General features: G+C 40.1%; 1 protein-coding gene across 10 annotated transcripts in view; it reads right to left on the bottom strand.

Moving 5' to 3' along the window:
- Window positions 1–15,460, bottom strand: part of celf1 (cugbp, Elav-like family member 1) — a 50,965-nt gene that overhangs the window by 13,441 nt on the left and 22,064 nt on the right. For 8 of the 10 annotated variants that reach the window (XM_079997483.1, XM_079997486.1, XM_079997488.1 and 5 more), the window contains 5 exons: window positions 10,493–10,680; window positions 10,260–10,342; window positions 7,078–7,126; window positions 1,235–1,369; window positions 673–752 (listed from right to left, as the gene is read on the bottom strand). In XM_079997483.1, coding sequence (XP_079853609.1) covers window positions 673–752; window positions 1,235–1,369; window positions 7,078–7,126; window positions 10,260–10,342; window positions 10,493–10,680 — 535 coding nt within the window. The remainder of the gene's footprint in view (window positions 1–672; window positions 753–1,234; window positions 1,370–7,077; window positions 7,127–10,259; window positions 10,343–10,492; window positions 10,681–15,460) is intronic. The other 2 variants (XM_079997487.1, XM_079997492.1) reach the window with 1 other exon arrangement.

Here is a 15,460-nt window from a genome sequence, read left to right as displayed (position 1 = left end):
GCAAGTCGTTCAATATCCGTGTCATGACAGTTTATGACCTCCGTCTAAGCTGGTGGGGGAGCAGGCTAGTCTTAGCAGAGCCCAATTCGGCCCAGTGTTGCAGTAACAGCAGTGCCATATTGTGTAACATTTGGAGTATGTGGTCGATTCACGAACAAATATCTGGTTCCATTTTCAGCTTCACAATCATACCATGGAAGAATTTACTGAATATTAACATTTTTTTACAATTAAAATTATTTACCCCTGCAGATGCATCCACAAATTGAAATCAGACTCCCCAACAGCAGGCCAGTCTTTGACTGTTATGTTTAATTTGCCATAACCTACTTCTCTGTAAATTATTTGATAAAATTGAACTAAACTCAGCGAGGTTATTGAAGTACTAGTAGACTAATAACCTAAAGAATAATTACTGGATAGATCCATACTGGAATGAAAAATGCTGTCACAACATTTAAAGAAACGTTACAATGTTACAACAAGTTATTCAAATAAATATTTGGCACAGATCTACATTTTTACATTACTTTTAATTTGTATAGTTAGTATAGACACAAAAAAATATAGCATGCATGTCATGATGAAAACAGTTGCTGGCGTGTACTTATCTTTTGGAGCCCATTGTTCTATGAAGAGTGGAGCCTTAATATATTTAAAACATGTTCTCACCTCCATCGTCTGGGACTGGTGCATCGACTTGATGGCTGACTGCGCCATTTGTCTTGCAGTGAATGTTACAAACGCGCATCCTGAAAGGGAAATACACCAAATGCCATGCAAAGCAAAGGTTATAGACGACTCCACACTTGATAGGTCATACGAAAAAAAACAACACAAAAAGAGAGAACTAGCCACTGTTATCTAGCTACTGCACAAACAAGTAAATACATTTTGCATTGATTTCTTCAACACTGTCGACTGGCCTACTTTTCCATTAAATTTGGACCAAAAAAATGCCACGTCTCGCCAATTTTATTTTGTAAAAACTGGATTTTTTTGTGTAAATACTCATGATTTCTAAATGTATCCCAAACCTCTGTAACAGGGAGACTTTCAGTCACTTAATCATTACCCGCCACTCCCCCTTAGACTGTTAGCCGATTAGTGAAATAAAAAGAAAATCTCTGCGTTTCCAATGTTTACTTAAAATTCTCTCCTGTGAAGAGAATTCCAGAACATTAAGGATGGTAGACACACTCCCAAAGAGTGAACTGAACTGGATGTATCTCACCACGACTGAGTCCGTCTGGGCCTCGGAGTATCCTGCACTCCTCGATCTGGCCGTAGGGGGAGAACATCAGCCTGATGTCATTCTCATTGCACTTCTTGGATATCATTCCGATAAACAGCTTTCTGTCCTCCACGGCTGGATTTAAAAACAACGACAGCACAGGTATAGACGTTAAGAATAAGAGATTCTAGGTATGCAAAGCATAACCGTGGCCATTTATACCAAAGGGTCATTAGTTTTTTCCCATTTTACAAGCACCCTAAGCGCAAAAGGCCAGCAAGTTCGATGTGGAGGTTCATCATTTGAAAAACCGAAAGATAATCATTCAACTACAAGTGACCATTTATACAGTGGAATGCAAATGTTTTTGCACCCCAGGTCAAAATGCATGTTACAATGAATATCTAAGTGAACAGAAGCTGACCCGATCTCTAAACGCCTATCAAGTGAAATATAACATCTTTCTTCAAAATTTAAATCAGGTTGTTTATTTTATATCTTCATAATGATAAAGAAAGGAAAGAGGCCCAGTGCAAATGTTCGGGAACCCTGTCTTTAGTACTTTGTTACTCCTACTGTGGCAACTTTAACAGCTTGCAAATAATAGCCAGCTTAGAGTCATAATTCTTTCTTTTGGGAAGAACACTTCTAGTTTGGAAATATTCTCAAGCCCCCTATGTATGGCATGTTTGAAATCTTACAACAGATTTTCAATTATATCTTTCTGGTCATTGTCTTTCTGTATGATAACCCAACCTCTCTTCAACTTCCAATGTCTTGACTGACTCTCGAATGTAAGCCTCTGGAATCTCTTTCCTTGTTTTCCACCTATGAAATATTTCACATGTGACCAGCTGCAAAGCATAATGGCAGAGATGTGGACTCGAGTAAACTCAAGTCACTGTTTTGATGACTTGCAACTTGACTTGACAGAAAATAAACGACTTGAGACTCTACTTGGACTTGGAAGTTAAAGACTTGTAACTTGACTTGAGACATGATGACTCGAATTACTTGTTTGTGTTCACTTTCATTCACTGAAACCTTGAACTAAAATGCGATCGGCAAATAAAAAGGTACTTTGGTTGGGCTCGGTCTCCCTCACATTAATTTGTTGTGGCTCGGTAGCAGACGGCCAAATGTTGTAGTAATCCATGAATGCTGCCATCGTGCAGTTTGACATTTCCTTATCAAACACAAGCTGGTGTTTTGAAAGTTGCAAGTTGTAAACAAGGGATGTTTTTTTCTCTTCTGCGTTAAGCTCCGTGCGCCATGATTGGTCTGTGAAGCGCCATGCTTCTCCATCAGAAGTAATGCAGCAGATGTGTCCCGATTTTTAAATAAATAAAATAAACAAAAAAACATTGGTTATTTATCCCGTACTTGTCTGTTTTACACCACTTTTCGTTTTACTCAGCAAAATTAGCGCAAAATTTGTCCATGTCGGCATTATAAATCCATCCATGTTTGTTTAGACTCGTTTTTAGACATGGACACGGCTCTCCAAGCAGTGTGCCATAATGTGTTCATGGGAAACCCTGAAAACCCATTTCAGAAGGGATGATGAGTTCATGAACTGAACAGAGAAAAAAAGAAATCGAATTATATATTATCTTTCACATATTTTGTTATTCTATCAAAAAGTTCTTTGTGTGTTTATTTGTATTTATTTGTTTGGTTATATATTAAAATTTCTCAAATACAGAAACTTAAATAAAATACATTTTTAAAATAGATAAACATTTTGCACTTTTTGACAAAATATCGGTCAAAACATCGGTAATCAGTGGGCTAGGACACTCCAAATTCGGGATCGGCATCGGACCAAAAAATCTGGCATTGGTTGGGCTCCAAAAATATATATAGACGACACAATTTTTCTATCGTCTTACGATATATATCATCATATCACACAGCCCTAACATTAAATATAAAATGTTCAATTGTGTGTAACGTTACCCGGTATGCGAGGGCACACTGGGCATTGTCATGATTGGACCTGACATTTTTTTCAATGAGAAGCACTCGTTACCTTACCGCTGAACACACACACACACACACACCCACACCAGGAGTCATCACTTTCGGATTAAAAAATTTCATTCAAATCATATTCATTCAATCAAATCAATTGGTGCAAATCTGTTCATAACTTTTTGAGATGTTCTGCGAACAGGCACACAAACAGAATTTAACAAAGTTTGATGTTCAGTCTGGCTGTCAGTATTTTTTATTCTTTAAAAGTTATGGGGAGCGAATATTTATTTATTGAGAAGAAATTAAGAAACATAAGTTTTTATAAAGTTATTTGTTTGATTACATTTATTTCACTGAATATCAATAATTCTAAAAAATGTGGTCAATAATATCATTATTAGACAGGTACTAATACCTTGTATTTTCTCTTTATAAAGAGGGGATACTGCGATCTTAACTGCAGTATCTTGGGGGGAAAAAAGTGACTTGACTTAGGACTTGACTTGCCTTAACTAAGGCACTTAATTCGACCTCACATAACTTGTGACTTAACTTGTCCAAGAAAAATATACCTGGGACTTGCTTGAGACTTGGACCAAATGACTTGAGACTTTACTTGTGACTTAGATAAGAGGGACTTGGTCACATGTCTGCATTAGGCTTGGGCCGATTTACGATTAAATCGTCTATCGCAACGATTCCCAACCTGTGGGCCTTGCAGGTATTGCAAGTGGGCCGCTAAATCATGGGCAAACCACCTTTTATTAAAAAAAAAATACAAAATTAATAATAAAAAAAATAAATAATTCATGGTATATTATCTTAAAACCTTCAAAAATGCATCATCATTGATAAATAGGAACTTATGGTAGGGCGTACTACATCCAAGCCTGACCACGATCGGCGTGCACCTGTACATTTTTTAACTTGAGGTGATAATCAAACTGGATAGTTGGCCAGCATCAGGCACACTGATACATACATATCCTGTACCGCTCTTACGTACTTCTCTGCCACCCCCGACTTCCTCATGCAATACCACAGACCACCATCTGATACTGCCTAGCAACACACTCCCCTACCACCACTTTGCAGTCACTTAGCTCTTTCAGATTGCACCTCCTGCATAAGATGTAGACAACCTGTGTGCACCTTCCTCCTCTCTTGTATGTCACCCTGTGTTCCTCCCTTTTCTTGGGATTGATTGGTCCAAATGTGTGGGAGTGAGCACTGATGGGGCCCGTGCAATGCTTGGCCAGCACAGTGGAGTCATCACTCGGGTGAAAGCTGTGACTCTACTTGTAGCATCTGTCCACTGCAGTATACACAGAGTAGCGTAAGAAAATGCTGCAGATCTAAAGACTATTCTAGATGAGGCGGTCAGAGTCAACTTCATCAAAAGCCGCCCACTGCAATCATCTTTATTTCCCATTTTATGTGTTGAGATGGGCAGTGACCATACGCAGCGTTACACACCCAAATCTGGTTGCTTTCAAGGGGGAAGGTACTGATGCGACTTTTTGAATCGCGTGATGAGGTGAGGATGTTTTTTCTCGACACAAAGTTTAAACCCGCACATCGCTTCAGTGATTTTGAGTGGATGGCTAAATTGGGATACCTGGCCGACATTTTCAGCCACTTAAATGGACTCAACCTCAGTCTCTAAAGGAAAAGCAGTGACCATGTTCAATGTCCAGAAAAAAATAGAAGCGACCGTAAGAAAATGTCTTCGACTTGGTCAAACTTCGACTCGCTTGAGGATCTGTCCGATTTTTTGACAAAGGAAGAAATGTGGCTTCCCGTCACCGTGATCAATCATGTCAAAGAGCACCTGCACAGTTTGAGGACCAAGCTGCGTGAATACTTCCCCATCCCAGATCTGCAGTGCAGCTGGATCGAAAACCCCTTCGCCAGCCACACGCATTGAACGTGGCTTTCCCACAGAAGTACCTGACAAACTTTTCATGCCTCATGTTCATGTGGCTTCATGTTGCGTCTGAGTATCCCGATCTGTCTGGCAGAGCTGTGCGATTTCTGACACCTTTCCCAACGACCTATGTCTGTGAGACTGGCTTTTCAGCCTTTGTGGCATTGAAGACTAAATACAGGAATAAACTGAATGTTGAGCCAGATCTTTGCATTAGACTGTCGTCCCTTAAGCCAGACATCAAGCATTTGGCTTCTGCCATGCAACATCAGCCTTCTCATTAGATGAGTTAATATTAATGTGCTCCTTTTATTGTAAGTCTTATCAGCGCTGGCGTGAGTCATTAGGCTACATTCAAAACACTGCGCCCTTCAGACAGCGTTTACTAGATACCGTTACCAATGTGACGCGAAAGTTCCATAGATATAAGGTTATTCTAACCCACCTCTTTTTTGTTTTACTACTACTGCACTGTAAGAATGAGAATGCATATGATTGTTAAAATATACGTCCTCTGAGAACGCACTGTTTGGCTCACATATTACTTCTGGTCGGATGTGGGCCGCAAACACTTTTGAGATTTTTAAGTGGGCTGTGAGTCCGAAAAGGTTGGGAACCGCTAGTCTATCGGCAATCAACTCCATCGATCGCGATTGATATTGATGACAGAAGTTTTTTTATGTTTGTTTTTCTAAATCCGCCAGGAAAAATCTGAGGATTGAAACGGTGCAGTTTAAGTGTTCTGAAACTGGAACGGGGAGAGGGAGGAAGAGAGAGGACGGAGAGTCTCCCCCTTTCCGCTCCGAGCTGTCCAGTAACCACTGGTGATCGTGTCTCACTTCTCCTCTACAGTCCAGTACAGAGAACTTCAGGGGTTGGTGCTCAAATAAAAAGAAAAGGCACATGGACCACCTAGCTCCGGTTCTACGCATTTTGCCGCTCTGGGCAAACTGAACAGCGCAGTGGAGCCGCTGTGCGCACATCACAGGTGTGCCGAGGTGCGAGGTTCATCAGGTGCTCCTAATGAATATATCCTGCCAAGACAATTCGCTACCTCAAGACCCATTAATAAAAAATAATTTAAAAAAATGAGCCTGATAAGAAGGGCACCGTGGAGTCCATGAGGCAGGTGCTCGGGCGGGCATTTCTCACAAGGTTTCAGGACAGCTTATTGGGAATCTTTTGCGTTGTTCCAGACCTTGGTTTGCCCTCCACTGTTCCATTTATTTATCTTCAATTTTGTGACAATGTTTCCAACAGTGGAAATAAGTACAGTGTACAGGTTGAGAGTCTTTTGTATATTCAAAGATCATTTTTTGTAGCCCTTTCCTTTTTGGTGTAAGTGGGCTGTCTTGATTCTAATGTCCTTGAACTGCTCTTTAGAGGAGCCCGTGGTTATTCACTTGAGACAGGAGAGCCAGTGCAGAACAATAGTTTAGAACGCATTGAGTCACCGCAGAATAAATAGTAAAATCCCGGAATTACATTGACGCTGAAAGCCTAACAGGTAAATCACTTTATTCTGGTCATTCGTAATCTACTTTCAAAAAGTAACGATGAATAATACAGAAGGGTTTACAAACTCTTGCACAGGGCCTTTTTCCATTTTAATTATGTATAAACTCTGAAAAGTATTATTGCTTCCCATTTTGAAGAAAAGTGTCATTTATATTGTATCTATGTATACAAATCTTCTATATTGCTTTAAAATATTAATTTTGCTCACTTTCTTACAGTCACATGGCTGTAAGACATAAGCTTTATGTTTCTCGGATGTTTGTAGCCGAGCTTGACAAATACATCTTCAAAATTTTACATTTCATCACTTACAATACAATCGAGACCCGTATTACTAATAACTAACTTACAGTAATTAGTCTATTGGCTATACCAGTCTTGAGTGCTAGGGAAACACAAATTGAACAAATTTAATTCTCACCATTGTTTTTCTCGCTGTCAGCGGGCTTCATTTGGATGGGGTGGTGCATCTGGATGAGAGAGTACAAATGATCTTTGTGTAAGGTATTGAACATTGAACCAGTTATTCAAAAGCTGTTCACTGTTTCCCAGCGAGACATGTGGGAGTTAGCATCTTAATGCTACAAAATAGTTAGCATAACCCCCGAGCCACACCAGAAGCCAAATCGTCAGCAACATTTCAGCAACTCTAAAGTGGCGCATCGTTTGACGATTCGTCAGTTTCTTCTGGGCCTGATTTCATTCCATCTAAAACGCGCTCGCATAAGCAGAATCTGAGACTTTAATCTTCAAATTGTGAAATTTCTCAACTTTCTATGGGTAAGTGAATCTTTGCTTTTGTTTTCAACCTTTTATTTTTCATTTTATTTGCATTTAGAGTCTCTTTATTAAAACATAGTTGGATTAGTTTGTATGTTTTGTGTTTGTTTATATTTCACATCAGCCTCTGGCTTGATACAATGTGTTTTATCCCTGGAATGAACAATAATCTATAAATACATTGCGGCTATTGACAGGAGGAAGGCGATGCCGTTTTCCTCGGGCCCAAGGGAGAATCCAGGGACGGCAGTGGTGGTGGGTTCTTCACATTTACCAGGAGGAGGATGCAAGACATTTCCACAATCTATATATATGTATTTATTAGTGTGTTTTAAAGTGCTATTTGTGGTTCGATTATTAAATGAAAAAAAAACAAAAATGCAAACGATATATTCTTGTACATTTAAAAAAAAAAAATAATAGCTTAATAATACCTTATAAATAAATCAACAGATCTCTACTACAAAACTCTATTGCTTGACAAGTCAGTTTGACTAGAGCCCACACATAGTTGACTCAAAGTAACAGTATACCAGACCAATGAAGTTTATAAAACTACTTCACAAGTATGAAGTAATATAAAATCTCTATTCCTGGGCATGATATATTTTTTATCTGGAATGATAATATTTTCTTTTCATAAATGAGGTTTAATTTGTTGTGGGGGAAAATGATTAGTATTAGTTTGTTAATTTAACTCAGTAATCCATGTTAGGATCACAAATCAGCGATATTATATATGTGGTTGACGCATACCAGACTTGATCATTTAATATTTTTACTAAATACATCAGCTCCAGTTTACAGTCTACATTGGAAAAATAGAGCCGAGGCATAAAAGAAATGTCAGGGGATTTGGAGCCTCGCGGCATGCTGCTTTCATGATGCAAACGCTTTTGCTTGGTGTGACCTTCCATATTGATTAACATGGTAGCTGTCTGAAGCGCTCTCACGACGCTGACCTTTCACTTCTGGTGTGGCCCAAGGGTTACACAAGATATCCAGGTAGTTACTTGGGAGGATTTTTACTTTGTGAACCTGGAATATTCATTCTTTGTGAAAGAGGAAAAGCTTTTGCTATCAAAGGGCAAAATACAGTGGGGCAAAAAAGTATTTAGTCAGCCACCAATTGTACAAGTTCTCCCACTTAAAAAGATGAGAGAGGCCTGTAATTTTCATCATAGGTACACTTCGACAATGAGTGATAGAATGGGGGGAAAGAATCCAGGAAGTCACATTGTAGGATTTTTAATGAATTAATTGGTAAATTCCTCGGTAAAATAAGTATTTGGTCACCTACAAACAAGCAAGATTTCTGGCTTTCACAGACCTGTAACTTTTTCTTTAAGAGGCTCCTCTGTCCTCCACTCGTTACCTGTATTAATGGCACCTGTTTGAACTCGTTATCAGTATAAAAGACACCTGTCCACAACCTCAAACAGTCACACTCCAAACTCCACTATGGCCAAGACCAAAGAGCTATCAAAGGACACCAGAAACAAAATTATAGACCTGCACCAGGCTGGGAAGACTGAATCTGCAATAGGTCAGCAGCTTGTTGTGAAGAAATCAACTGTGGGAGCAATTATTAGAAAATGGAAGACATACAAGACCACTGATAATCTCCCTCGATCTGGGGCTCCACGCAAGATCTCACCCCGTGGGGTCAAAATGATCACAAGAACAGTGAGCAAACATCCCAGAACCACACTGGGGACCTAGTGAATGACCTGCAGAGAGCTGGGACCAAAGTAACAAAGGCTACCATCAGTAACACACTACGCCGCCAGGGACTCAAATCCTGCAGTGCCAGACGTGTCCCCCTGCTTAAGCCAGTACATGTCCAGGCCCGTCTGAAGTTTGCTAGAGAGCATTTGGATGATCCAGAAGAGGATTGGGAGAATGTCATATGGTCAGATGAAACCAAAATAGAACTTTTTGGTAAAAACTCAACTGGTCGTGTTTGGAGGAGAAAGAAAACTGAATGGCATCCAAAGGACACCATACCTACTGTGAAGCATGGGGGTGGAAACGTCATGCTTTGGGGCTGTTTTTCTGCAAAGGGACCAGGACGACTGATCTGTGTAAAGGAAAGAATGAATGGGGCCATGTATCGTGAGATTTTGAGTGAAAACCTCCTTCCATCAGCAAGGGCATTGAAGATGAAACGTGCCTGGGTCTTTCAGCATGACAATGATCCCAAACACACCGCCCGGGCAACGAAGGAGTGGCTTCGTAAGAAGCATTTCAAGGTCCTGGAGTGGCCTAGCCAGTCTCCAGATCTCAACCCCATAGAAAATCTTTGGAGGGAGTTGAAAGTCTGTGTTGCCCAGCGACAGCCCCAAAACATCACTGCTCTAGAGGAGATCTGCATGGAGGAATGGGCCAAAATACCAGCAACAGTGTGTGAAAACCTTGTGAAGACCTACAGAAAACGTTTGACCTCTGTCATCGCAAACAAAGGGTATATAACAAAGTATTGAGATGAACTTTTGTTATTGACCAAATACTTATTTTCCACCATAATTTGCAAATGTATTCTTTAAAAATCAGACAATGTGATTTTCTGGATTTTTTTTTCTCATTTTGTCTCTCATAGTTGAGGTATACCTATGATGAAAATAACAGGCCTCTCTCATCTTTTTAAGTGGGAGAACTTGCACAATTGGTGGCTGACTAAATACTTTTTTGCCCCACTGTATATATAACAGAATTATACATGACCATTTAAAAAGGGTCATTAAACAATTGACCATATGTCATTTTTGTCATTATAGCCCGGTTAACCCCTTAAAACCCATTTCTTTGCGAGACAACACTTACCCCTGGCAGGATCTTCATATTGTGAAGTGCATTTTGTGCTTCCAAGGCGGATTTGCGTGTGTAATAAGTTATAAAACAGCAGCCTGTTTGGAGGGGCCAAAGATATATTTGGATCATCAAATCCAAAACACAGATTGCGAGTGCACATATTTGAATCATTTTTGATGGTCCATGTGGGTCAAATACACACTAAACATACAAGTACTTCCATCTTGGGATTTGTAGGAAGTTACCTTTGCTCTGGGGGGGATTTTGGCTGCGGTCTCTGAGAACGTTGATCTCGTAGACGGCGCCGTAGGGTTCAAAGAGCTCACGGAGCTGATCCTCAGACCAGGAGCGTGGAATCTGGCCCACGAACATCTTGATGGCATCCATGTCCGGTTGGTCCGGATGGTCCAAGGACCCATTCATTTTCTTGCCACTGCAGGGAAGTGAAACAAACAAAGTGGGGTGTTAGAAATTAAGTAAGGGAGCAGCCACAGGGTAAAAATCATGCAAATCAGAGACATACAAAGGGAAATTGGAGTGTGCTCAGACGAGAAAGTCGATACCAATCTCATCCCCGTCTATTTAGTAAAGACATTGCCATACTGGACACACAATGTGCCGCAAGCAGCATCTCTTGAATAACTCAGCTTTTGAGATACTGGAAGGTGTATTGCTAGTTGAACCCCCCTGCAGCTTTGTGATGAACTAACAAAGTTAGCATGCAGCCCGTCGGCATCTTGGTACTGGACACGCAGGGATGAAGTTGGCATTGGACATTTTGTTTAAATAAAGTATCCTTGAGCATGCACCGCCTGGCTATTTACCTAACTGCGATAAAACACATTAAGTAACATCAAATCATTGCACAAAACATGCAAAGTGAAATGGTTAACAGCAGTAGTGTTATATATTGTTTATAGTGTTATATTTCAGACAGATACTTTGTCACTCAAGTTTTCAATGTGAGGCCAGATACACATACCAGAAACTAGAGCTGTCACAATCTAATGCAATTATTCAAGGAAAACGCAATAATTTTACATAAATATGAAATTCCACATATTCCCATTCAAATCCAAGGCGTACTTTAAACCAATGTTGCTGTTAAATGTGAATTAGGTGTTGGGTTAAGGCAAATTCAGTGTCTGACGATATTTTATGTTCCAATGTTTAATGTCAATAGATTTCACCATTGAAATAGGTAGACATAAAAAGTGGCATAAAATAATCGCAATTATTTGTCAGTTAATTTCCTGCCACCAGTTCACCTTTGACAGAAAGATTCTTACCTTCAGCAACTGAAAGTAAGAAACGCTCAGATAAAGATGAGATAAACAGTGCTGAATGATCCATTTGGTGTGAAATGATAGTTTAGAACTATGAGAACATATTTCTGCCTGAAAGTGCAAAATATGTTAATACAATTCTTCATGTCATTGGCTGTAACCAGAATAACAGTCAAAAATGCTCCCATTTGTTGGTGGGTAACATTGTGTACTTTAAGTGCCAATCATGGCAAGGATTTTAACAACTCTGGTGCTCAATTGCATGCATGTCAGTGAAAAGTTTTACACTTGTATGAAAGACATTCATTTTTTTATTTGAAAGGTCAAAGCAACAAGTCAAATCTTTATTGGTGTTGAAACGTGTCGTTTGAAAACATCCAATGCTGACTACCAAGTAGCAATAGTATATGCATTTCAAGGAAAGCAAGGAACCAAGATACAATTTGTAAAAAACTCAAAGGCCATACTCCTACTCAAACACTACTTGATTAACTATTTTTTGATGGGCTGCAAGAAAATGAATAAGACTGATTCAACACCAAACACTGCTGCTATCAATAGAAGCCTGCATGATCATGTTACATGTTAGGGAGATAAACATTAGTGGTGTAGACTAGGTCAAAACATATTCCTTTCTTCTCTCCTCCAAATGGCTCAACAGTATAAAAGTTGGTCCATTTGTATGAATGAAAATATGATTCATCTATACTGGGGTTACTCAAAATTGATAGATTTCTTCCATGATCTTATTAAATTGTACAAGCTCATTTTGTGATGAATGCTGCAAGGATAAAAATATCATGATTTTAGTTGCCCACTAGAGGTAGAAGTGTGCAATCCCAGATGGGCCAAGAGCACATCCAGGTTCTTAGCACCAGAGAAGGGCTAATAGCTAAAAACTAAAAGTTCAGGAAATGACACCATTGGTCTTCTGTGTCCTCTGAATGAGCATTCGCTGCTGCAGAGCTGGAGAAACAGACCAGAGAATGTGAACAGGTTTCCTCACATTAGGTTGTAAAAGCAATGTTGCATTACAACATACAGATATGTGTATACAGTATGTGATATGCTGTTCATATGTGCTGAGAAGGGACATACAGAAATATCCCAAGCAGCAAAAAATTGTAGAAGTCTCCATTTAATATCAGACAGCACTAGTCCTCAATTGTCGTCCCAAGACAATGTCTTCATGTAGAATTTGCATTTTCAGTTTGTTTCTGAAATAATTGATGAAATTAAGTTGAAATAATCTCCTTCCAGCTCAATTTCCCTTTTGCATTCAGAATACTGACGTACCAATAGTTTTTGTTTTACACTTCTAAAATTACAGACTGCTTCACAACTCTTCCGAACGGCTTGTCTCACAAGCTCATGCTAGTGCCTAACATACAAAGAACATATAAAAAGATTCCGATGCGTTGACCATTCAGGTGGACCTCAAGAGCCCTGAAATTCAATTCCACACATGCACATCAAATCCCCTAAAAAACTATTAGCAAGGCAATACCGTAATTGTGTAACACATTGTTAACAGTACATTGTTAGCCTCATTATTAATATGAATTCAATTTCTTTTGTGTTTACAGTATGGCGTTACACTTCATGTGAAAATAAACCATGTGCCCTCTTTGTCTCTAGGTCAGTAAGCCACAGCAGGAATATAACTGCTCTCTGTTTGGAATAACACACTGATTTACTATTTGACAGTTTTAAGTTATTCTGGAGCAGTGCCTGGACTCCTTTTGTAAAGAAAGGTGACTGTTGGGATTTGCCGGTGCTTCTTCAATCTCGTAGTCATCTCAGATATTTGCTCATTGAATTCTTCGCATCAACCAAACTCCCTGGTTCTACAAATACACATTAAGTTAATGTATAGTCTTCACGACCAAGTATTATTATTACAAGAGACAAATTGTAAATCATGTTTGAAAAAAACACACAGGACAACTGCAGACAAGCTGTGATGCCAGAACAAAGGCTTCCCTTGAAGCAGCTACTCACACAGGACTAGAATTGAGAGAGCAATGGTCCACCATCATCTCAGGTAAAAAGTCCAGTTTAAAAGACGCCATGGTCATGAGGCTTCCTTGGCAAATCAAGTAAGATGAATTTGGTGGAAGTGCAGACTACTTGTGGTGGTGCTCGTTGAAACGCAAAAGACAGTGAACTAGCTCCTGAGAGGGTGTAGATCCATCAATACACATCGGGTGTACGGAGACCAGAACTAGAAACCAATCCACATGGCAACACTTCAAGTCTTGGAGAAACCTTGGAGCACGGAAAGTGGCAAAACAATAAAACAAAAACAAGAAAAAATCGACCCCCCCCACAAAGATAGCTGGGTGGCGATCAACACAAGGATGGTTATAGGCACACAGGTAGTAGGACAAAAAGTAACTGATGCCAAAAACAGGGGTGCAGGGTACACAGAGGAAGGGATGGACAGGAGCATGGGGGGAGGCGCAGTGGGAGTGGTGGCAATTCGAGGGCCCCATAATAAAAGTGCTGATGTCCCCGGGCTCATTGTGAGCGTTTCTCCTAGGTTAGCAGATCTGGCTGCAGTGTCAGATAAAGCGGGTGTCAGATTGATGGTGATAAGGCCCAGTGGACAGTGGGAATGAATGGCTCTCTCCGGCCGCAAGGTAATCCCTGCGCTAAATCCGACAAGCAGGAGACAATTAGGTTCCGGCCCGATGGGGGGTGGGGGCAGGCACATTTTTCCCTGTTGTTCTAGTAGTTATTGCAGATAGATGTGTGTGTGTGTGTGTGTGTGTGTGTGTGTGTGTGTGTGTGTGTGTGTGTGTGTGTGTAACCCCCCCCACCCAAAAAAAGGGTGTAAAGTGCTCAGAGTGGAAGTGTCATATGATAGGCTGTGGACTTTGGGCCAAACCAACGCATACACAAACCTCAACCCCTATAATTATGAAAGAGCAAAGACCGTGCAGACAGGAAGAATATGGAAATTAATATTACAGACTGGTGGAACAGGGCTCTGACTATTTGGAGAAGACACTTTGTCTGCTTGTCACAAAGGTGTGTCACGATTCAGATTCAAAACTGAAAATCGATCCAAATCAGCGCTCTCCCCGTATTTTTGTGGGTTTGTCCAATGTAGTCGGCATATTGGGGCGATGAAGATCCGCCGGTAAACAAATGCAGTGTGCGCTGGGGCATGCAGGCCGCTACGCGGGGTTTAATTGCACTTTAGCAGTTTACCAAAATCTGTTTGTTTTTTTCTCCTTCTCCAAATTTCAGGCGAGAAATAAGCAATCAAGTTGCTGAATCTTCAAACTTAAAAACACAAACTGTTTTTATTGGTTTTGTTTGGAGAAGTGGACTGCGCGGCGCTGCCTACATTCAACCTACCGCATCAGGGCTCAACACTAACTTAACTAGTAACTTTTAAAAGTGGTTGCCAGGCTGGCAACCAGGTATCAGATTTTGGTTGCTGAAACTGAAAATATGGTTGCCATTTTTAGTCACCTCATATTTTGAGTAATTAAGTTACTATGCAGTTATACATCAGCTTAATAATGAAACAGTGACATAAGAGAATGTTTAAAAGTTTTATTATACACTACTCACAAAAAGTTAGGGATATTTGGCTTTCAGGTGAAATTGATGGAAAATGTAAAAAGTTCACGTAACACTGATATTATATCATGAAAGTAGGACATTTAAGTAGAAGCATGCAATGGTGATTTCCTCATCTCAAACAATTTATTGAAACAAAAGCCAACACAGTGGTGGGTTTACCACAACAAAAAATGTCAATGTCTCAATAACTTGTCCTGTGCCCTTGAGCATCAATTACAGCTTGACAAAGACGTCTCAAGCTGTTCACAAGTCAACTTATTGTCTGCTGAGGCATGGCTCCCCACTCTTCTTGAAGGGCGGCCCTCAGGTCATTGAGGTTCTGGGGCACAG

This window comes from Zeus faber (genome assembly GCF_960531495.2).
Source record: "Zeus faber genome assembly, chromosome: 3".
Classification (NCBI taxonomy): domain Eukaryota; kingdom Metazoa; phylum Chordata; class Actinopteri; order Zeiformes; family Zeidae; genus Zeus; species Zeus faber.
Note: the sequence above shows the minus strand (reverse complement) of the source record. Positions and strands in the feature narration are given on the sequence as shown.